Source organism: Silurus aristotelis (genome assembly GCF_946808225.1).
Source record: "Silurus aristotelis genome assembly, chromosome: 16".
Lineage (NCBI taxonomy): Eukaryota > Metazoa > Chordata > Actinopteri > Siluriformes > Siluridae > Silurus > Silurus aristotelis.
This window is the reverse complement of record NC_139589.1, coordinates 4,499,527-4,523,383: the sequence shown is the minus strand read 5'-3', so window position 1 is coordinate 4,523,383 and position 23,857 is coordinate 4,499,527. Positions and strand designations below refer to the sequence as shown.

The 23,857-nt window shown below is 39.3% G+C and overlaps 1 protein-coding gene across 5 annotated transcripts in view; it reads left to right on the top strand.

Annotated features, from left to right (window-relative positions):
- gria1b (glutamate receptor, ionotropic, AMPA 1b) overlaps positions 1 to 10,048 on the top strand; it is a 91,974-nt gene extending 81,926 nt beyond the window's left edge. For all 5 annotated transcript variants that reach the window (XR_014537210.1, XR_014537211.1, XR_014537212.1 and 2 more), the window contains one exon: positions 7,962 to 10,048. Coding sequence is in view for 2 of the 5 variants with exons in the window: in XM_083564530.1 (XP_083420656.1) it covers positions 7,962 to 8,120 (159 nt within the window). In the remaining 3 variants the exon portion in view is untranslated. The remainder of the gene's footprint in view (positions 1 to 7,961) is intronic.
- Positions 10,049 to 23,857: the final 13,809 nt, after the last annotated feature.

Sequence of the window (23,857 nt, the reverse complement as noted above, 5' to 3'; positions counted from 1 at the left end):
CCCTAAATGCCTTTTATTTTAGATTAGATTTTTTTATAAAATCTAATATTTAATAATAATTTTTAACAAATTCATGGTGAAAAATATATTAAAACGCAAGTCAGTGATTCTGATAGAGTTTAGGCCAATAGAGAAGACCAGCCCAGACGGCCTGCCAATGCTGATAGCACAATGTTGTCAATTCTCTATTCTGTTCAATGTAAACATTACATGTAGTTCTTGACCCGTATCTGCATGCAGTTATGCATTGTGCTACTGCCACATGATTCACTGTTTAAGTAACTGCATCAGGGATTTTAGTGCTCCTGATAAAGTGCTTAGTGTATATAGAAAATATTAACATTCCATGTGAAGGTTGTTCACATTTAAAAGTACATACACTATATATATTTTTTTTATTATTATTATTTCTTAAAGAATGGTCCCTCAATCACTTTTATTTCAGATTAGATTTTAAAGCAGTACTACAGATATTATCCAATATATTATATACTGAGCATTTTAATAGTAACACCCGGTCAGTCATGCTAATCGTGTGGTTAATCAGGCTCATCAAAACTGGGAAAGTTTGGAGGAAAAAGCAGGGGAATTAAAGAACAGGAGAAGAGCAGGAGATAAGGAGTTGTTACCAGGTGAAATATATTTCCAGCTGTCCGGTTTCAGTGAGTCAGTGCCCACTGTTGACTCATATTCCTATTCTTGCCTGAAACAGTGGAACATGATGTGGTCCTATTCTTGCCTGACAGGATGGAACCCGGTGTGGGTTGTTGTAGTCCTGCCACCGTGAGTTTTGTAGCGTCGTTCGTTCTAAAATGCTGTTAAAAAATTGCAATTCCTAATTTTCTCTGTAACCTACACAACCATACACAGTAGGAAATGATGAAAATAAAATTAACGAATACAAAGAAAATCGAGGAATATAATAGGATTTAAAATATTATAAAATAGGATATAATTGCATTCCAAAAAAGTCAAAATTAAAATTTTTTTACATTTTTACCATTCTGCCTAAACTCTACACTGTTGTGAATGAAAATCCCAGGAAATCAGTAGTTTCCAAAATGTACAAACTAACCCATATGGCAATAACAACCATTGGCCACAAACAAAATCACTGACATCCAGTGGCAGGTCGTGCATTTCACACCCAGTCCTTCAGTGGTGTCCTACCTGAATCAATCCACCTCTTAATACCATCATTATGACACAATTATAACTATAGAATTCATCAATATTTTACTGAAACCCAGTATAACAAAGCAATAAATCCAATGAACACAATTTAACAAGTCTCCTTTCACTGTAGCCACACCTGCACCACCCTTCTCCAGCAGAAGCATCAATATTGACCTCATATAATGACAGTTCACTGACCACAAATTGTGTGTTTTTGTGCAAATTTAAGGGGAAAGAAAACACAAAAGTATGAATGGTTTTTAAAAACAGTTTTGAACTGTTTTCTGAAAAACCCGAATTGTAAATGTCCTTGTAAGTGTTTTTGTGACCAGATCAATTTCTCCTCTGTCAGTCACTGTGGGAAAAAGAGATATTAAATCCACATGAATATATTTGAATTTGAGAAGCACATATTGCTGGAAAAGACCGGTGTCCCAATTCTTTTGGTTATACCGTGTTTTATCACAATTATTAGCGATACAATCAGTATTTCTGGAAATCCTATTATCAGCTTGGGGACGCTTCAAATGGCAGGTGTCTGTGTGTGTGTGTGTGTGTGTGTGTGTGTGTGTGTGTGTGTGTGTGTGTGTGTGTGTGTGTGCGCACAGCTAGATCTGTTAATTTAACTGTTCTAATGTGACAGGGAATATAATCACCTTGTTCATATTTACAAAGAGAACTCATTTTAATATTAATATTTACCTTGTTAATTACAGGTTGAAATGATCTTTGTGTCGTGATGTTTCATTTATATATTTTTCTAAAGTAAACCCGAATATTGTCTGGAAAAATGGTATACCAAACTTCTTTGCACTTCTGTACCTAGCCATATGTTTATCCAATTAATGACTGTCATATTTGTTAAAAACAGTTGCTAACATTGCTAACGAATTTGTTCACAATATGTTAACTAGCTGTTGCAGTTTAAAAAACATTAGCCAAGGTTTCTAGCAACGTTACTTTTCGGCGTTATGCTAGGTGTTTCGTCGGCTAAATGATCAGCTAAAGATAATAGAAAGCATGCAGATCAAATTAAAATAGATTTGCTATTGAAGATATATGGGTATTATGACCTAGCTACTATAAACCAGTAGCTAGCAACCTTTTTCAACCTCTAGCAAGTCTTTTGTTGATTCTACAAATTACAGAGTAGCAATGACTGAGGTGGATCCAAATATTATAGATGTTTCACATGAATGAAAATATTTTCTTATTTTTCTTATTAATATTATTTTATTATTTAAAGTAAAAATAATCTTTTCATCCGTTTATTCTGATAAATGTTCACAAGGAGATGGAAATATAAGCTCTGACACTGAGCTTCAGCCAATGTAATCTCAAGTCACAGGCAATTCCTCCCTTTTTTCTGTTTGTTTTTTTGGATGATATTCTTGCGAGAACGTTCAGAATAAGGATCCCCTCCAACATCCATATCTTGGATCAAGTTCATCGGTGTGAAATACGCAGCGTGATTATGAGAGCGTGACCACCTTCCTTCTCAAGACAGGGTGTTAGTAGGAAAGAGGTAACAGTGGGCGAGTGTGATATAGAAAACGTCCTGCTGTGATCTTTTTTTTTAATCGTGGTCCATACTTCCTTCAAATGGTTCTGTATTCTGAACGTTCTCAGCCATGGGCGAAAAAAAAAAAAAAAAAGGCACAGCGACAAATTTAGATTCAATTACCAGTGGAACCATGTGGTGAATCATAAATGTATTTTCGGTCATAAAAATGCCATTTTCCGTGCATGCAGTAGTGTCCAATTATGAAAATAGTTACTTGTTCCTTAATATACAAGAACAGCAATTAGTGGTGTGCTGAATAAATCATTTTAATAATATGTTTTCATTTGGCGAGTTTAATAATAATGCTCTACTATTAACTAGCAGCTATTAACTAGTTATCAGTCATTTTTATTGAACCCAACATTCATGTAAAAAAAACAAATGCATGAGTGTACTGTTATAGAAAATAATCTAAGCTGACTATTTGAAGTTGTTGTTTTTTTTTTTGTTGCTATAATAGCTTGTCTTTGTCCCTTTTTATATTATAAGCAAAATAACAGTGCAGGCTATTTTTTATTTATAACTTCAATTCCAAAAAAAGTGGGACACTGTGTTAAATGTACATAAATATACAGTTGTCCGACGGAAGAACGTGCCGGAAACCGAAGAGCAATTCACAAAGGTTTTTTTTAATGAAGAACAAAAGGGCAAGGCAAAAAACGGAAACCAGAACAAAACTCCAGGTTTACTAAACCTGGTAAAAGCTATGACCAGAAAGTTCTGAGAACTAACAGAGTCCCGCAAACAAAGAGTAACCAAACCCGAAACGTAGTGTCGTAGCTTGGGTAGTCCAGCAAGGTTCATCAGCCTAAGCTGTAGAACGGACAATGAGCTGGTGGGGGGAACAGAGGTTATGTAGCATGGAGGTTGATGAGTGCCAGGTGTAGGTGATTAGTAGGTAGGAAAACTGCTTGGAGTGACATGTGGGTTAGGTGAAGGTGTGGCTGTTGGATCCCTGACAACATTATACAGGATTCTAGCCGCTCAAAAGTTCTGGGTATCCTTTTTGTGTTTGTTTGTTTGTTTCATGATGCGCCAATTGTTTTCAAATGTTCTAGATGCGGTATGCAGTTAGCATCGTCTTGTTTAAATATGCAAGCCAAAGTATTTGTTGCTTTAAATCCTGTATATAGCATATTCAGCATTGATGACGCCTTTCCAAGCTGTCTATTTCACAGGCACTAATGCACTCCCATACCACCATGTTTTTTCTTTTTTACTGTATGCTGAAAACATGCCAGATGATCCCTCTCCTCTTTAGTCCGAAGGACATGGCGTTCATGGTTTCCAAAAAGATGATTAGTCTGGCCACAGAACAGTTTTTGACTTTGCCTCAGTACATTTCAAATGAGCTTTGGCTTAGAGAGGCTGGCAGCATTTCTAGATCATGTTCACGCTTGTGTTCTTCTTTGCATGATAAATATTTAACCTGCATTTGTGACAACTGTGTTCTGGAGGTGTTAACGAGCTGATGCAGCGATTTTCATTACAGAGTCATGACTTAAGGGCCCGAATATCACAGGCATCAATTATTGATTTTCGCCCTTGTCCCACAGATTTCTTCAGGTTCTTCGCAACTACTAATGATATTATGTACTGTAAATAAGGTATTCAACAGTGTCCCAACTTTTTTGGTATGGTAGGGGTGTAGCGAGGCAATAACAACCTACTTATTATTAGGGCTGGCAATCAGTTAAAATATTTAATTGTGAATAATTGCATGATTGTCATGAGTTTTTGTCACCACATTTTTGTTTGTTCTAAATGTACCTTAAATTAATACATTTCAGTTTTTATTACGTTAATCAATATAGGCATGGACAAACATGGATGCTTTATGCAAATGCGTGTTTATTATTAGTCAAATCAAACTCAATATGTTTTACTGTCATACACACAATATTCTTGTAAAAGTTTTAAAGTAATTATGGTGTTTTAAATGACGTAAATCATCAAGACACCATACACAACTTTTGCTGTTTCCACACGGACGGTTAGAGTTTATGAGGCGATTCCGGAAAAACTGTACCTCTTCTAACTGTCATACGGATTACATGATAAGAAAATATTTGTTTTAGATGTGAAAAAAAGTATTAATTTCAACGTCTGTGGGGTAAGTATTCACTGAAATACAGGTTGTTTTATTTCTGTGACTGTGGAGAGAGATGACAAAGATGGTAGAGAGTGCCCCCTTGTCTGTTTTTTCTTTTTTACAAAAGCGCAGAGATTTTGTTTATTTCAGCATTTTAAGGAAAAAATGCGACAACACATACCTACGTGTTTGTTCCTTTGACCCTTGTTCCTGAATCGTTCCTTTCAATGGAAAGCACAGTGTCACCAGTGGGTTGATGTCACGACCAGGAAGCCATAAAATGCACATGGTGCTAGCTTCTGTTTGTTTAGGAAGCGCTCTGTGTGTGTGTGTGTGTGTGTGTGTGTGTGTGTGTGTGTGTGTGTGTGTGTGTGTGTTTGTGTATGTCCTTGAGAAAAAAAATTAATAAAGAAAAATAAATGAAAGTGGCAAAGAAAATTAAACACTTGCCTCAGCTGTGTGTTTCTCCTTGCCCCCGCTATACAATGGCGGGGCTACGCAAAGCCTTTGTGTCGCTTGTTTGGGAGCGGAGCAAGCTAGCTCCGCTCTCGATGAAGCCAACTGCGCAAATTTCTCTCGCATGTCATTGTGAACGCTCTGCTCTCGGAGAGCACTATTCGAAGAGGGTTTGTTAACCCTGCCACATTCAGTGCTCCAGGGCACGGCTGGCTTCAGCAAACACCCTCCTCGGTTTCCACCCGGTATTGTAGTGGACTTGGAGGTTCGCTAAAGCTGAACCAGGGCGTTGCTCTGGCTCTAGGCTTGCCAGAGGTATATCCCTTAAGAGACGATTGAGCAGTCTGGCATGCTGTCTCAATGGGTCCTGTGCACTGTAGACAGAGGCTATACGATTCAGTTTGGGTCTTGTTTGACCTGGTTTAACGAAGTCTGTCTCCTCCTGGTGGCCCTGCGGAGTCCAGGCAGGCCACCGGGGTGGTAGAGACCATCCTTCAATCCAGAGTTCCCTCCACCAGGAGGTTGAACGCTGCTTGGTGGTGCCTGTTCACGACATGGTACGAACAACACCACTTAGATCCAGTTAACTGCCCAGTCAACCCAGTGCTGGAATTCCTTCAAGAGCAGTTTGCCAAAAGGGTTGTCTCCTTACACCATTAACGTTTACATGTCTGCAATTGCGGCCATGTCATGCCCCCTTTGCGAGACATTTGCTGGGTGACAATCCGTTAGTGACATGTTTTGAGGCCTCTGGTTTAATCTGGAGTGACAGTGTGGGGACTTGGCTATTGTCTTGGAGGCCCTCTTGAAGCCTCCCTTTAAGCGTTTGACCAAGGTGCCTTTGAGGGTCCTCACAGTCAAGACTGTGTTCCTCTTAGCCATCTCCTCTCTTAAGAGAGTAGGAGATCTTCAGGAAATTTACTTTAGGCATGGCCAGTGCTTCCTGAGGTACCCTTGGTCATCCTTAGTCCTGGTTTTACCCATGAATGTTAAACAGCATTGAAAATGTTTTTAATAAATGCTACATATTGTATCTTGACACAGAAAACTTCACCATTATCAAACACATTATTTAATCCCATGGACTGTTATGATCCAGGCATTCCTTTATCCTCCTTTTTTAGGCCCCAGACCAGGAGAAACTTAACCAACTGTGTCCAGTGCGAGCATTGGGCATATACGTCCACAGAACAGAACTGTGGAGAAAATCAGAGCAGCAGATGGATTGTGGATGCTATTTCCTCCTCTGGTCTCCCCAGTGTCCTTCAACCTAGCTGTGCCCATCCACACTAGGCAGGGATTGGTCAGTCCGGCGTGATCAGACTCTCATTCCCAATTATTGACGCAGCTCGAGTTCCTGAGGGGAAGTGTCTCCAGGTTATCTATGTAACCATGGTTCCCAGAGAGAATGAGACGCTGCGCCTCTAGGCCACACTGCCTGCATTCCTGCTGCGCTTCGTTCCCTTTTCAGAAGCTAGCGCCGGTTTCAATTAATGTGCGTTTTATAGCTTTCTGGTCGTGACGTCACCCCGCCAGAGATGCCGCACTTTCCATTGGACTGATTGCACACATGATTTAGAGCATAGACAAAGCGGAAGCATTCCCGAAGCGTTGTTGACGCAGCGTCTCGTTTCCTCGGGGAACCATGGTTACATATGTAACCTGGAGACGTTTTTGTGGAGTTTTTTTTTTTATATATATATATCTGAGTGAAGAAAGAAAGTCGTGCATAAATGTGTTGCATCAAAGGTTTTAATTTCTCCTCTTTTTTATTTTTATTCTCTCTCTCTCTCTCTCTCTCTCTCTCTCTCTCTCTATATATATATATATATATATATATATATATATTTATTACTTACATTTTGACATGTTTAAGCAGTCATCTTTCCCATGTTACCAAGAATCCACAACGTTCTTAGTCCTGGCTTTACCCATAAATGTTAAACAGCATTGAAAATATCCCTCATAAATGCTACATATTGTATCTTGACACAAAAAACTAAACTTCACCATTATTCAACACATTATTTAATCTTTTAATGTGTATCATAAAAATCCCTGGGGAAGTTGTTACCATAGAAACAATAAGGTATTAGAACAAGCCCTTTAATATAAGCCCTGTGATTTGCCTCACAGCTGGAATTATCGTCGGAGCCGTGCTCTTGCAGAAAATTAATCAACACATTTTTGATGAATCAAAACTGAGACTTAAACGGCGCTGTTTAGAAGTTTCCTATATCACAGTTAGAAATCGCTGCTCCTAGAACTCCAATCGGACTGCATCAGCTGGGGAAACATTATCCTCTCTGATGCAATGAAGTGTGCTGGATTTGAATTTGAAGCCCGACAGCCACATCATTAGCTCTTGTTTGAAGCCTACAGGGTTTCATTATGTGAAAGTAATGCATGAGCGAGTGGCTTCCCAGCTATCGTCATTTCTTTTATTGTTCTAATTATTTCCTAACTGCTGAATTATTGTGCAAGGCTGCCATATTGAAAGACAGATACGGCTCAAGTGAGGCATAAGTTTCTCATAGATATACAGCTCGGAGTGACAATTGACCCTGGTTTGGACCTTGTTTTCTCCTGTAGATGTGGCGCATTACCTTTTTTTAATCGAAAGATAAATCTGGATTTGGTGTAAGAACCGTGCTTGTTGTCTGTCTCTTGTAGCAAATTATCGACGCGGCGATGTTGGGTTCCAGCCTGAGCCACATGGGCAGCGGAGGGGAGAACGGCCGGGTGGTGGCGCACGATTTTCCCAAAGCGGCACAGACTCTGCCCTGCATGGGCCAAGCGTCGGGCATGGGCATGAACACCAGCGGTATGTAAACAGGCCTGCCGTACTGATGGACGGAACCAAAAAATAAATAAAAAACAAGATATGAGGAAGACGCATACAAATAGATATGAACTTCAGCCAAAAGGACTTACTCATTTGACACTCTGGACTCAAATTGAGAAAACAGAAGAGGCAGAAATCCTTTTTCTAACAGACGTTCGCTGAGTTTTTTTTGCTTAACTGGTGCAATAAGGAGCCTGAATGGGAGTTTTTGTACGGATCGGTGTTTTTCGGAACTATAAAGCCGAGGCTCGAAAAAATAGTGACACTTGCACTATGAATATGACTGTGTACTTCGTTTGGTCTTGTTTGACTCGTCTGTGTCTTCATGACGACGAACCTGTTATTTTGTTTCTTGTTTACCTGCTTGTGTATATCCCCCCCAACACACACACACACAGAGACACACACACACAAACCTGGTCCACATGCTGTCATTCAAGCGCTAATGAAATATGATTCATTTGTTTGTCTCATCACACTCATTAAAGTCACCGGCCGAGCCTCCTCCTCCTCCAAAAGCGTCCCAATAAGCTTCCTCCTGAAGAACCCTGGAGCTGATGGTTTGCACTTGTCATACCCTGTGCGCTTGTCTCCTTCTGCCCTAGTGTACATGATGAATCACCTGCTCGCAGTCTCTGAGCTGTGATTAGATCTCAGAGAAAGAGCAATCTAGCGAGTGTGTGAAAGAGAGTGGGAGAGACAGAGCCTGACAAAAGTTAAGACAAAAGAAAGGAGGAAAAAAAAACCAAGAATATACACACAATATATTAAAAAGAAAGCATTTGATTTTGCGTTCTTTTCATCCTGTGCAGTCTTCCACGTGCTGTTTACATTTGTTCATGCGTGAGCGAAGACCCCGGGTGCGCGGTAAGCTTTCGGAACGAAACTTACTGAGAACGATAAAGGTAATAAGTTGTACACTGTTGATGCAATACTTCGAAAACCTGCATTAGGAAATATCACCTCGAGCAACACTGGTAATCGTGATTGATGTGCGGAAATCAAGAAAGAAGCTCCATCCCACAAGTTGTGCTCAGAAATGTTCGAAATATAACCAGACACCAGGACCAATAGTAGCGTTCCCAGTCCTGTATTGTTCAAAAACCAAGCTGAATGCATGACAACGACTGGTTTTTAGGAAGAGCTAACCATTTCAGTAATATTTCTCCGAACTGAGAATGTTCCATGGTTCTCTGGAGTTTAAGAATTTTGACCCTGATGAATTAAAACCTTGGTGTTGTTCCAGACCAAACCATGCTAGTCAGAGAAGCGCTCCCCAATGCATTGTACCACTGAACACAAGAAGAGCAGAACGCCATTGTAAAGCACAAGAGAACATTTTGCACAGCAGCAAGGTCACATCACCTCTTCAGCTAAGCATATTTGTTCGGGGCTTGCGCATCGACAACCTTCTGTCTTTTTCCTCAATAAACTCTACAGCACACTGTATCCACACCGCAGTGGAAGCGGAGTGACTTCAATACGTGTAGAATAGATCTTTTTATTTTATAAGCTGATTTTTTTGAAAAAAAAAAAAAAAAAACGAAAGAAACATACACATATAGAAATATACACATTTCCACTACCAAGATAAAAAAAAGAATATGATGTCGTACATTTGTGGTGGTTCGATAGACTTGTTTGAATTTTTAATTTTTTTTGCTCCTGTGTTTATGGTGCGATTTTCCCCCCCTTCCCCCCTCCCCTGTGTATATCGTTTCATGACTTTTGTTTCGTTTTGTTTTTTGACTCTGTAATTTTTCTTTCGGAAACTCTTTTTCAGGGCTGTCTTGTAACTTTTTACACACGTCAGTGTTACAGAAAAAAAACCTTTCGCAAACCACGCAGGTGAGTCTGAAAACATGGGAAAATATGTTGACACGTGTTGCTGAGAAATAAACTTTTCTAAGCACAACGTAGCTTTTGGGTCTTTCTTTCTTTATAATGCCCCTGAAACAACCCCCATACCCCCAAAAAACAAACTCTCTCTCTCTTTCTCACTGGTATATTTTCACAAGTGAGGTGATTTGAATTTAAAGTGGTAATTCTTCTACAATTGCTTTTCCAAATCCTCATTTCAGATTGGATTGTGCTTGGGTGCTCAGGGTTATGCGCTTCACTCAGGCTCATTTACTCCCTATTGTGGCGTTCTGGTTTACCTCCTCCTCTCCAACAGCTCTGTTGAACAGCAAAACAGACGAATTCATCCCCCACCGCCGAGATGCATTCATATAAAATAACTATTTACGGGACCTTCGCGCTGTGGAGTTCTTTCTGATGCCTCGCGCAATGCGCTATCGATCTCAACAAATGCCACATTTGTTCTCTCCCTTTCATTTCCCCCACAGACCTGCCCTTTCCAGACAAGCCGCTCAGCAAAAGTAGCCCGTTTATTTAATTATTTATTTATTTTTGTTTCCATCCCTCCCCCCCCCCCCCCCGCCCCCCCTCCGCAGTCAATCACCAAAAAGCGCCTGTGGCTTTCATACTGAATGTTTCAATGTTCAATAACAGAGCACCGTGTGCTGGGACTGGAGTTATGCCTGTGGATGTGCATTTAACACACAGTAAATGAATGTACTTGGTTTTGATACACCTAGAATATTACCTTCCCTGGAGCTAACAAGTAAATACATCTTTTTTTTTTTCTTTTTTTTTTTTTTTTTTCTTTCTCCCACGATCGCACTGGTGCAGGGTTCACTAAGGCGAGGAATTCGATCCTGACGACAATTTTTCATCAATGAAGCTACACGGACCTCACGTTCTATTAGATTTAGGAGAAATGTGTCAGAGCAGCCCGGAGGAAAAAAAAACAAAACTCTTTTTATTGGTCTTGATGGACTGGAAGAAAAGAAAACTCAACAGGACGTGCTGTTCCAAGCAAATAATTGACGGCGTGTTGCTATTTACCAATAACAGGAAGTGTTTTATTTTTATTTCTTTTAAACCACAACGATTTATAGGTCTGTGCCGAAGTTTTTCTTCCCCACAGCAGAATGACTGATGGATTTTTGAAGCTATTATTGTATTTTAGATACTTAAAAAAAAAAAAAAAAAAAGAAATAGAAAAATAAGAATTTTTTTTGTAATACAAAAGTTTGTACCCCCTTCTGGTTTCCACTCGTTTACCAAAGTATTGAAATGTTTTGAAATGTAAATAAATGTGGTTATGTCTTAATTGGTGCATTAGGACTTGTTAAGCAGGGCAAGAATTGCCATTTAAACCTTGTGCTAACACTCTTTAACCATAGTCTAATCTAACAAACAGCTGGAACCAAATTCCTTGTGTGGCCAATAAACCTGATTCTGATTCTGATTCTGATCTAAGTAGATAGTAGAAGTAGAAGTAAGATTTCAGAACTTAAAATGGAGTCAATTGAGCCCTATGAAGGAGTGAAATGATAGAAAAAAACCCTCACATTTCCACCTGGAAGACTGAGAAAACGTGTGGAGAAAACCATCTGGATGTTGGCTCTTACGATCTGCATGGAATTATCATCAGAACGGAACCTTAATTGCAAGTAAAATGTGAAGATTTCTTATATGCCGAAAAAGATCTATTTAAACAAGAGACCATTGGGAAACAAGTACTACAGTATGAATTGCAGGTACTATTGAATATTTTAACTAAAATCACACAAAAAAGAACAGCATTTAAGGAAAAATAACTTGTTTAACTTGTGGGTGGATCATGCTTGGGGGGTTGTGTGACCACCAGTTGCAAAAAAAAGACATTGATCTGGAATTGACTTCAAAATTTAGGTACGAATACTTCATGAAATGCAAGCTGCAACATTTGGAATTTCCCCCACAGCCCTCTGATTTACACAACATTAAATAATACGTACTGTATGTAAATATGGAAGATCTAGAAGCATTCTGCATAAAGATAATTAAGTAAATATTTCTAAGACAAAAATAGGAAGATTCCTGGAAGGCTGCAAATCTCTCATATCTGCCAAAGGCTATTAAGTAATTACTATGGCCTCATTGATTCAGAATACATTTTTCTCTACATTATGGCCTTTTGTCCACACTGAAATATTTTTCCGGCAGAAACTAAGCTTTTAAAAAATTCTTGCTCGGTTGTATAATGCTTTTGTGTTGAAGCGTAGTTGTAGCATCATCAGACCTTTCAGTGTGAACAAAGCATTAGTAGTTTGTCCAAACTTTTGCACACTCCACAAATTCTGTTTTATTATTGATAAAAAATTTTTATTCAGCAAATAAGAAGTAATTGTGCATAATCATTGCTGGAAAAAATAAAATGGGTTGGCGTGAAAGCTCTCCTGCTAAAGACCTCAACCCTATTGAACACCTTTGGGATGAATTGGAACACTGACTGCACGCCAGACCTCCTCCTCTACATCAGTTCCTGACTTTCCTGTGGGTGAATACGCACAAATCTCCACAAGTCCACTCCAAAATCTAGTGTAACATCTTCCCAGAAGAATAGATGCTAATATAAAAGAGCAAATGGAGCCTAAACATGAAAACCTTATCAGACTGTAATTCAGTTGACCTCTTTTGACTTTTTTTTGGAGAAAACCCTTTGCAAAAAGGTGCCATAATGTCGGCATCATTTTATCGATACGCTCTAGTTAGACACTTTATTTGATAAAAAAAAAAAAAAAACACCTCACTTGGATTCAGTAGGAGCTTCCTACCGTTCTAAGGTCTACATGTCCTAACTTCAGTGTCACACACACACCATCTGGCAGCAGCATGTTCTCTTAGCTTCAAGAGCCACAGAACCACAAGAGCCCTCCTTCATATCAACCAGGGTCAAGTTGAATCAGTCATAATGTGTGGTGTAATTGGGAGCTCTAATCCGTAGAGACGTGCTGCGCCGGGGCTACAGCCATAAAGTAATTAAGCTCCATCCTTTCATTACACACCCAGTTCTTTCATTAAAAAACTTTGCAAACTGCTTGCGTTGTGCGACTCGTACCACGTAGAAGGGGAGGGAGAACAATGAATAATGTAGTACACCCCTCTTTACATGATAGAAGAGGCAAAAGCAGTGTTAGGAGAAATATTCGGCATGTTATGGGGTGATAAAGAAGAGACATCACGTTTTTTTTTTCTTTTTTAAAAGGGAGCCGAGATAGAATGTATGACTACAAAACCTTTTGTATATATCTCATTAAAACAAAAATAAAGAGAGAGAGGTTGTAACTAGCATGCTCTTGCATTTCTCTGCAATCAGCTGACCAACGGTCTCCATAGTTACTGTAAAAGGAGCTCTGGAAATAAAACCGCTCGACCGTTGTGAAGTGCTTTTCGAGCTCCGTTTGCCTGTTTTTCCGCCCTGTTGCATACACAATGGGCCATGGTGAGGAACATCCAGCCTTCCTGAATCATTTCCAACGCAGACAGAAGTTAAAACCGTTCAGACGTACCACCACCACTACCGTTATCTGAATCTATAAGGGTCGCTAGGCAAGTCCTTCTTTCCAACTGGATAAATTGTGGCAGCAGGGTGTTGGATTAAGTCTATCAGCAAGCAAGAGGAAACGCTTGATGTGAAGCCTGAGGAGATATTGAACCCAGCAAATGGTTGCCCCCCTCATGCTGGGGCTGATGAAAACACTTACAGAGCAGCATGTTCCCCCATATGCCCGTCATCTCATCTTCAGCGAGCGTTCGGCATCACCGAACGCCACTCTGTGATTTATATTCACCGTGGGTCCCCGAGACGATGTGAGATGGGCTTGATGTTTTGTTTCGAAGTCATCTCTGTTGCCATTTTAACGCTTTATTGCAGCGCAGCGAGTGAGGAGCAGAGCGATTAGAACATTGCTGTGAAAGTTTCGCCTGAAAGGTTGTACGTTTGCGAGACAAATAAAATATCTGCACAAGGTTTCTTTTACGATTGTTTGCTTCATCCTCACAAAAGTGGGGACATTATTAGAATAGTAAAAATTTTATTCAATTTGATTTGTATTGCAATTTTAACAAGGGAAAAGCAATGAATACAGCGTTACAGAAATAAATAGATTACAAATATACATTTTACATTTGTAAATTAATTTCTAAGTTTATCCTAAAGTTTAGAAAAGAAAAGGAAAGAAAAGAAAAAAGAAAAGGACCCCCTAACCTTCTGACATCCACCACTATGGCATCCTGTTCCACTTCCTGTGGCATGGAAAAACTCGCTGATATGGTATGAAGAAACCTTTAAAGGGACTTGAAAGGGAAACCATCTTTATCTGTGTGGCACCGAATGTCCATTCATACAGTTCCATCATCAGCTGTTCACTGATGGAGACTCGAATGTAAAACTGTTCATTATGGTTGTAGTCCTGAGCCATTGTAGCAGACTGTTTATATTAATTACAGTCCAAATTCATCCTCATGGTTCTTGAGTTTAACCCTCTAACCCTCAGTAACCTCATGCAGGGGTGAGACATGTGGAATCATCATCAGCAGCAGGAAGGAGTCTTCAACTTCCTCCAAAAGAACTCCATCCAGAGGTAGGGTGTCCGTATGAATTAGTCAGGACTGGAAATAAGAAGAGAGAGAGAGAGAGAAGAGAGAGAGAGAGAGAGAGAGAGAGAGAGAGAGAGAGAGAGAGAGAGAGAGAGAGAGAGATGTATTATTACATGACCAATTTTTGGCATTTCACACTGAATGCCTTCTGAGATGCTTTTCTGCTCACCATGGTTGTAAAAAAAAAGTGGTTATATCAGTTCGTTTTCCTGTCATCTTTTCTTTCTCTGACTTCTGACATTTTTATGGTCAAATGCAAACACAGCTCTAGTCAAAAAAAAAATAGATCAGTATCCCCAATCGAATTCTCTTCTCTCTTTTCTCCAGTCCTACTTAAGGAGAGATTTATCAACGACAACAACAACAACAACAAAAAAATCGATTCACTGAAAGTAGTCAACTCTCCTGTTCCCTTGCTTCAGTGGGCAGATCATTGGACATCTGTGTGTGCAAAGCTTATTCCTTTTCTACCCTTTCAGAGACATGAGCCAATTGCAACATCATCATCTTTCTGCTCCTCTCCTTCTGTCACCATTGAGTCACCGCACAATATTGCGAAGGCTTCTCCTAATACGTTTTGAATACAAAAATGTATGAAAACGCCATGCTTCCAGCAGTGTAAAGCTCTCTATGCTCTCTATACAGCCCCTGAGCTCAAAAGAGACACTGCTCTTTAGCTGCCCTCCCAATTTCCCGGCAACTTCGCTCTTCCCGAAAGCAGAATGCCCGTCCTCTCATTTGCGCTTGCTTTTTTTTCTTTCCCTTTTCAGTTCTACCAAAACGGTTGCCATGCCAACCCCAGCCATTACACTGCTTTGCCTTCAACTTTGGAGTGCTGCAGTGGCGCATCTCGAGCTTCCTGTTAGCTAAAACAGGGCAGCTGTACTGCAGTCCATTCATGCTGGTAGGGAAACAGCTGCGCTTTTAAGGCATCTGTTTACCCAAGATCACTCGGTGTATCCACAGTCCGACTATTTGATTCGAAGTCTTCATGTTAAACTCAGTTGATGAAAGACTTAATCATGAACTAATGAGCTTATACATTCCGGGTATGTGTGCAGCTCATTTGGGTTTTAAATCTGACTTTTCAATCCAATCGTAATTACATTTAATAGGAAATCCTTGAGATCCTTTTGTCGTTCAGTCAGTCAAAAATACAGCTACATTTACGGCATATGGCAGATGCCCTTATTCAGATCAACTTAAAAGTAAACAGTTGAAAGGGCCCAGGAATGGCATCTTGGTGGTGTTGGGATTTGAAGTCAAAACCTTCCTAAAAAGAAGTCGAACATCTTAACCACTGCGCTACCACTTCCTTATATCTACAATCAAGGAACAACCTTGAGACAAGTTAGCTCTTGTTATCGCACAGTTGTTCGAATACCAGCCTCGTTTAAATCCTTCGTTCTTGAAGATTAAGGAAAAGAAAAGAAAATCTGAGCTGGCTCAGATCTGGAGGGAACATTGATATAGAGTGTTTGGTGAACTGGGATATTTGTACGCTGTCGTCCCCTCACGTGTTCACTCAGGTTTGTTGATGGTGGTGTGGTGGGCCGTCTCTTATCCCAGAGATCCCTCATGTCTGTGTTGCCTTCTGGTTCTCCCTTTTAGTTATGCTGCCATAGCGAGTCTTGCCGGAGTCCAAACTGCACAGTGACTTTAACTCTCATGCAACAATAGGTACACTTAATAATCCATATCCTTCTCCTTCTGTCACCCTCTCTCTCTCTCTCTCTCTCTCTCTCTCTCTCTCTCTCTCTCTCTCTCTCTCTCTCTCTCTCTCTCTCTCTCTCTCTCTCGGTCGAGTTAAACATGCTCCTGAGGCTCCAGTGACCACTGTTCCTGCCCCTCTCCCCCCCGTGGATCTTCCCACTTCATCCAGGCCTGCCTGGATTGGACTGTAGTTGATGTCAACAGTCTCCTACACTGACTCAGAAATACACTTCGCTTTTGATCATCATCACTGCACCCCGCAACATTGTATACCCGCCACAAATGTACATTCGGTGCAACCCAGATGAGGATGGGTTCCCTCTTGAGTCTGATTCCTTTCAAGGTTTCTTCCTTATGCCATCTCGGGGAGTTTTTCCTTGCCACAGTCGCCAGTCGCCACCGGCTTGCTCATCAGGGACAAACTTACTCATAAAGAACATATTCATTTTTAATCACCGCATTATCTGTGTAAAGCTGCTTTGAGACAATGTTCATTGTTAAAAGCGCTATACAAATAAAAATGAATTGAATTGAATTGAAAAAAAAATGCATGTTAGAAACTAGCCTTGAAAAGATTTGGCTTGAAGAAACTGATTGTTACAAAGCTCTGACACTGGAGCCCTGATTCCTTCCACGGTCCATGCTATATGTTAAATATGTCTCAGTAACAGTGAGTGCATGAATGCTCAAGCCACACTTGTCTTTGTTAAATAAGTAAAAAAAATGTTATCGAAACTTTTTGTTTTAAATAATGTGTAGTGCCACGATACGAGGTGGTGTCAAAGTCTTACCACGTGTCCGATTTCATCATGGACGGCGAGTTAGAACAAAGAGAGCAAACATGAAATTCTGTATGAAACTGGCCACATCTGCCACATAGATGTTTGACATGACGTTAGACATACGGCGATGCTGCAATAATTTGTTCGAGATGTTTTGAGTGGCAAACGCGCTTCAAGTGCGGAAGAACATCACTGGAAGACGATGAGAGATCAGGAAGAACGAGCTCAACCCTCATTCGTCAACTTGTGCATGATCACTCGCCAGAATTGGCTCCTGTTGACTTGAAGATAAAGATCCAGCTCAAAGATCGCTGTGTTGACACTATTGCTAAGATTCAGCGAGAATCGCAGAAGGTGCATGACGCTTCGAAAAGGAGACCTCCTCGATATCATCCAAATAATGATGGGTTCCCCTTTTGAGTCTGGTTCCTCTCAATGTTTCTTCCTTATAACATCTAAGGGAGGTTTTTTTCTTCTTGTAAATAGAGCTAGTTTCTAAACTTTTTGATAACACCCTGTAAAGGTCCCTGTGAATAAGTTGTTACTGTGGAAATAATCACCCAAAGATTTATAAAAAAATATGAAAAACCTTCTAGGAAACTGGGGTGTATAAAGAACTGCAGCTGCTAAAGATGGTGCATTTATAGTAATGCACATTTCTGCTGCTAGGACTAGAAAATTGCCTCAAACACTTTGCTAAAATCTCAATCATTAAACGGTTGATAACCTTTTAACGCTATAATAAATATCCAGATGTCACAAGATAATGATGGGTTCTATGTTGGAGTCTGGTTTCCCTCAGGGTTTCTCAATTCACGTCGTTTAAGGGTGTTGTCTCTTTGGCATTGTGGCCTCTTAGTCACATATTAAGGACAAATTTCTTCATAATGCTGTTCTTTGACAGTCAATTGTTAAAAAAAGGTATACAAATAAAATAGAATTGAGCTGAGCTGAATTGAATTGAGTAAACGTGACCGAGGAGTATCCAGATTCCAGCAATCGAGAGTGGAGAATTTTATATAAAAATAATATTTAAAATATTTTAATGATAATTAAACCAGCTTTCATCTGGGTGTCATCCGAGTCATTGAAGACAATGATGAAGATTGATTGGCGTAGCCATTTAGGCTGCATTCGAAAAACTTGGGGCAATTATGACACTGTTTGGATGCTCAGCGTTTCTCGATCATTAGATCAAGTGAAAAGCGACTGAGGAATAATACCAGCACACAGGCTGCCCTTGTGGATGTGTGTGGATTGTTTTCCTAGTGTGTGTCTGCGTGTGTGTGTGGGAGGTGATGAGCATGAGCGCGACTTGGCTCTGAATGATCACTGTAATTAGTGCAGCACACACTCCGAACAAAAGGCATCTCTGAAATAGTGCATGAGCAGGCATACTGTATGATAGCAACACATTTCTATTCATTTTCTGTGGTTCAACTCTTTTCTTTTTCTGGTGAACAAAAAAAACAAAAACAGCATGTTGAGGCCTTTAAGTTGTTGTCGAGGACTTGACAGGAAATTGGCAAAATAACAAACGAAGATGGCAAAATGCTAGGAAACTGTTGGAGAAAATCGATTTGACAGACCTCTCATACATTTTTGTCAGGCTTTAATACTAAATATTTCAATCAAATCAGGTTCTTAAGGTGGTACTTCCAATTTATTAATGTAAGATGCTCTTATTTTGTAGCTAGAGATGGCCATGTGATGGTAAGATGGGAAAACTTTAACTTAGAAAGACAGTGGTATTGTTTTCTAATAAACTCCGGGATGATCATAGAACACAAATTTTGTGTTGGTGCTCAGACCCACAGTACCTGTTGTCAGATGTTCTTTTATATAGTGGTATGTGCTGCCATCTTCAGGATATATATGGAAATGCGTTTACTATATAATGACTTACCGTTGTATTGCATTGTGAATTTACGTTTTAAAAAATACAGATTTTTATAATGATGTTTTAGATGTTTTATAATAAATAAAAGGACATTTGTAATGCAAATCAGCCTAATTTTATTTTATTTCATACATTTTTTATTTTACATTAATTTTATGTTTCATTTGAATGTTAAGGGTTTATGTAGTAGCTAGCTAGCTACATAGCTACGATGCCAAACTACCATTTCCTCCCCTGTGGCATCTTTTCATTGGTTGTGAATCATTTACTTACAGTGTCTATTAAATGTCTGCAATACACCATTAAATTGTTTTGTTGAGAAAAAAAGCAAAAGTAAAAATAAAATAAAACATAATATACTTGGTTGCAAACATGTGCTCACTGTTAAAACAGCATGTAATACACAGTCTGCTTGTCTTAATTTGGCAGTTTTATTCCACTCTTTCTTTGGCATGCATCATTTTTGCCTCATGTGTCATGATACAGCTGTGCTGTAAAAGTCCTCAGAAAAATATTTGTCGATATCTTTTGGTAATAAGATTCTGTACTTGGGAATCTCAAGTACAGAATGGGGAGGCGCTAGCTCAGCAGTTAGATTTCTGCTCAGAAGGTTGTGAGTTTAAAACCCAACACCACCAAGCCTCCACTGCTGGGCCCTTGAGCAAGGCCCTTAATCCTCAACTGTTTGGTTGTATAAATGAGGCGATTGTATGGATAAGAGAGTCTGCTAGCTACCATAATTGTACTTGCTCTGTAAAAATTTTTTTGGACCATGGCTTCAGTAATCAGATGAACCTATGAAGATGTCAAGAAAATCCTTAAAAAAAACAACTGTTTTTGGTTCATCCAAAATAATTGCTAACAAGTGAATAACCATTTCTTTAGAACATGAGTTTGAATATAAATAGTAAAAGCAGTTATTGCAAGTGTTTCCATTTCCTTCTTTCCTTCTAAAATATTTTAGTTTGTTTCTTTTTCTTTTTTAATCGTAAATCACCTTCAAGATGGAACAAAGAGCTAGCATGATTCGATTGTGTTTTAACAGGCATGTGATAGACACTATCACAGAAGGACGTTTAGGAAGTAATTTAATTCATCATTACAGTGTATTGTTCCAGGACATGATTTTATGATTGAGTAAATATTGCACCTTGTCAAGCAAGTGCTCCTTCGGCAGTCCGTCTCAGAGGAATCTGGAAAGCAACACCATGAGACAGTGGGTCTTTGGGATACGTGATACTCCCTCAGCCTGCTCGTGCACTTGGTTACAGGTCTCAAGGCTCGGTTTCTGCTGCCTCCGTCACTGAACACAGATCTGCAGTGATAAGCAGCCAGTGTAATTAGTCTGCAACACCTCTGTGAAAGATCGAAACGCAGACACCTGACACCTGCTTTTGTTTACATTGCCAAAGCCTGGGCTTCTTCCTGGAATGCTGGAAAACCTTATAAATAATGGGCCCAAATATAGATAGATAGATAGATAGATAGATAGATAGATAGATAGATAGATAGATAGATAGATAGATAGATAGATAGATAGATAGATAGATAGATAGATAGATCTTTATAGTAATTGCATAATACAGATACACAACAACGAAATGCACTATAACATCTACTAAAAGTGCAAATAGTAATTGAAGAAGCTGTTGTGTGAGTACAACAAATAAGTTTAAAGGCTCTTGTCAGTGTGATAATGTGCATATACAGTCAAACCCCCGAACTACAACCACTCGACTTACGACATTCTGGAGATAAGATAGAAATAAGATTTACAGTGCCTCCTTATGTCGCAACGCATTATACACACACATATATATATATACATATATATATATATATATATATATATATATATATATATATATATATATATATACTTCCCGTGGGCTCACCACCTGCAGGAGGGACCGTAAGGGACGGTGCTGTGAGGATTGGGCAGCGGTCGAAGGCGGGGGCCTGCTTAGACTGCTGACCCCGTGACCCGAATTACGGATAAGCGGGAGAAAATGAATGAATGAATGAATGATATATATATATATATATATATATATATATATATATATAATAAATTATAATAGTGTAACATGTAAGGCACAATATGTGTAGAGAATGTGTTTTTTTATATATATATATATATATATATATATATATATATATATATATATATATATATATATATATATATATATATATATATATATACACACACATTGTATTATTTACAATGTATTTTTAAAGTCGGTTTGTACGCTTTATGTTCAGCCTCATTCATGTCACAGCTTTTAATAATAAATAAGGAAATGTAGCTGAAATAGTGGTGCATGAAACCACAAAGAAATTGGACAGGAGTAAAGCATGGCCTTAAGAGAGTCATTCTCTCAAAAGCTCGAAAACTCGGGGGTTCAAGCCCTGATATCGCCAAGCTACCACCTCTGGGCACTTAAGCACGGCCCTTAACCCTCTGTGCTCCAGGGGTGCTGATTCATGGCCGACCCAATAATATAATAATAATAATAATAATAATAAAGAAAATAAAAAGTGTGACTTAAAGTACCATTGTTTGACATTCTCCTCTCTTGAACTTACAACCAGGCAGTAATTTTTTTTTTTTTCTTATCTGTCCATAGACTTTCAGGTTTCTGCTCCTTTCAACAGGTCTTTGTTCTCTCTCGTGATATGACCTATCACTTAAAACATTTTAGACCTTAAAAGCTTGTCTAGTCTTGATTAAGCAGATAGACAAACTTGTTCTACCTTTTACATTTTTTCAGCTGCTTTATTTCTAGTGCAATAGTCTTCAAGATGTTCCCCAAATGCTATTTTAGAGACTACATATTTTATAATACAAGACACTGTATTATCAAGGTGATTATAGGTTGGCAGACACCTATAAAACCACCCTGAGCATTTCAAAAACGTCAACAGACATTTATCTTATTTCATACAGCTGCTAAGTTGAGGGATAAAGTGTCAAGCAGTAGCAGTTTGGCAATGCCAGGGTTTGAACTCATGACCTACTGATTAGTAGTTTAATATGGACCTAAAACCAGCATGTAGGCGACATACAACGTGTCACCCCTAGAGCTTTCATCGATACAATTCCATTTGCCAATTTGGATCTGTTTCCCAAAATGCTTGGGACAGTATCCTACTGCTTTTGTCTCAAAAGACGTCATCGGCAGTACTGCAATCAACGGCAACACAGAAAGGACGAATTACACAGAACTATGTAAAGAAGTCACAGAGGAAATAAACTGCTGGGAGAACATCAGCAAGAATTACTATGCCTCTGATCAACTATAGGCTTCTCCAGCAGTGCACTGTAGCTACTCCACCTGCTCTGATGGCTCAACAACAACTTTCCTTTCTCTACTCCTGCCACCAGCTCTCATGTTGAGATATGAATTCACTGCCATCATCACTCTGTCTTTTTCTCGAGCTCTCCTAGACTCTCACAGAGTAATGGCATATCAACTAGGAACACAATATATAATCTTTTGGCCCTCACTGTGTGTCTTAACCTGGTCCTAGTTGACCATACTGACATACTTAAACTGAATAGAAATTTCTCAGTTGGATCTGAAAAATGCCTATAATCAGAGTACAGAAGTGCAAGATATAGATTCTCTCCACCACTAGGGGTACTATAAAAACCTGGTCATGTCAAACAGCTTATTAAACAGTAGTCAGACATTTCAGCCTTTTGTGAGTAATGCTTTCTGTGACAATCAGATACTCTTACACAGTATGCGGTATACAGTATTTGCAAGAATCACATATAGACACGTAGCTACAAACTTGAAGAAATATTTACCTCAGTACCCCTGCTAAGAGAAGGTGGTAGCTCAGTGATTAAAACTCTGGGTTAGTAATGAGAAGGTCGGGAGTTCAAGCCCGGTATCGCCAAGCTGCCCCTCTTGAGCAAGGCCCTTAACCCTCTGTGCCTCAAAATTGCTGCAACATCTCTGTAGCATCTCTGTGACAAGTGTAAAGTACCTTTCTTTTCTTTCTTCCTTGTTAACTGGGTATAGGGCAGTGGTGGTTCAGAGGTGAAGGCTTTAATGACTGCTCATTAGTTTGGAGGTTTAAGTCCCAGTATTACCAAGCTGCCTCCTTCTCATGGCTGTCCCTTTGCTCTAACCCCAGGTTCCTCACATCACTAGGATATGAAAAATATCACTGTGCTGTAAAGTACATTTGACAAGTAAAAAGCACCCCCAAAACATCCAGACATTTCCATTCCATTATGAAGTAAAAAGAATGGGATGTAATGGTGGAAGGAGCTGTCCTAACACAATGCTAAAGTAATCCATCAAAACCTTTTTCTTGTGCTTATTTTTTCACAAAAGTGTCAGTTACTACAAGAAATTACAAAGCAGGAATCACAAGCTCCTGGCAATCATACCGTTGCTGGAAGAGTGGAAACATTGGCTGGATGGTGCACCACATATACTTGTTCTAACTGCCAGGAGACATAATCCAAGAAAAGGCACATTGGCCTTCTTTTGTTGATTTAATTTGGCGTTGATCATTTCTTTTTGTCCAGGTTTTTGTCCTTTGTTTTGGATCGATAAAATACTGTTTGTACTGTCTGAGCTTTGGGACTTTGGTGCAGCCAGTATACCACTGTGGCTTCAGCTCATAATTACAGGCACCTTTAAAACATTAATGGTGACCTAGTTGAGGATATTCCCCAGTATCTACAATGTTAAAAGTATGTGGACACCTGACATGTGTCCCCAAACATTTGTCTAGATAATATTTGTACACAGTAAATGTACAAGTTCTCTTCACTGGAAGTAAGGGGCCCAAAATGATTCCTATGTACAGTATA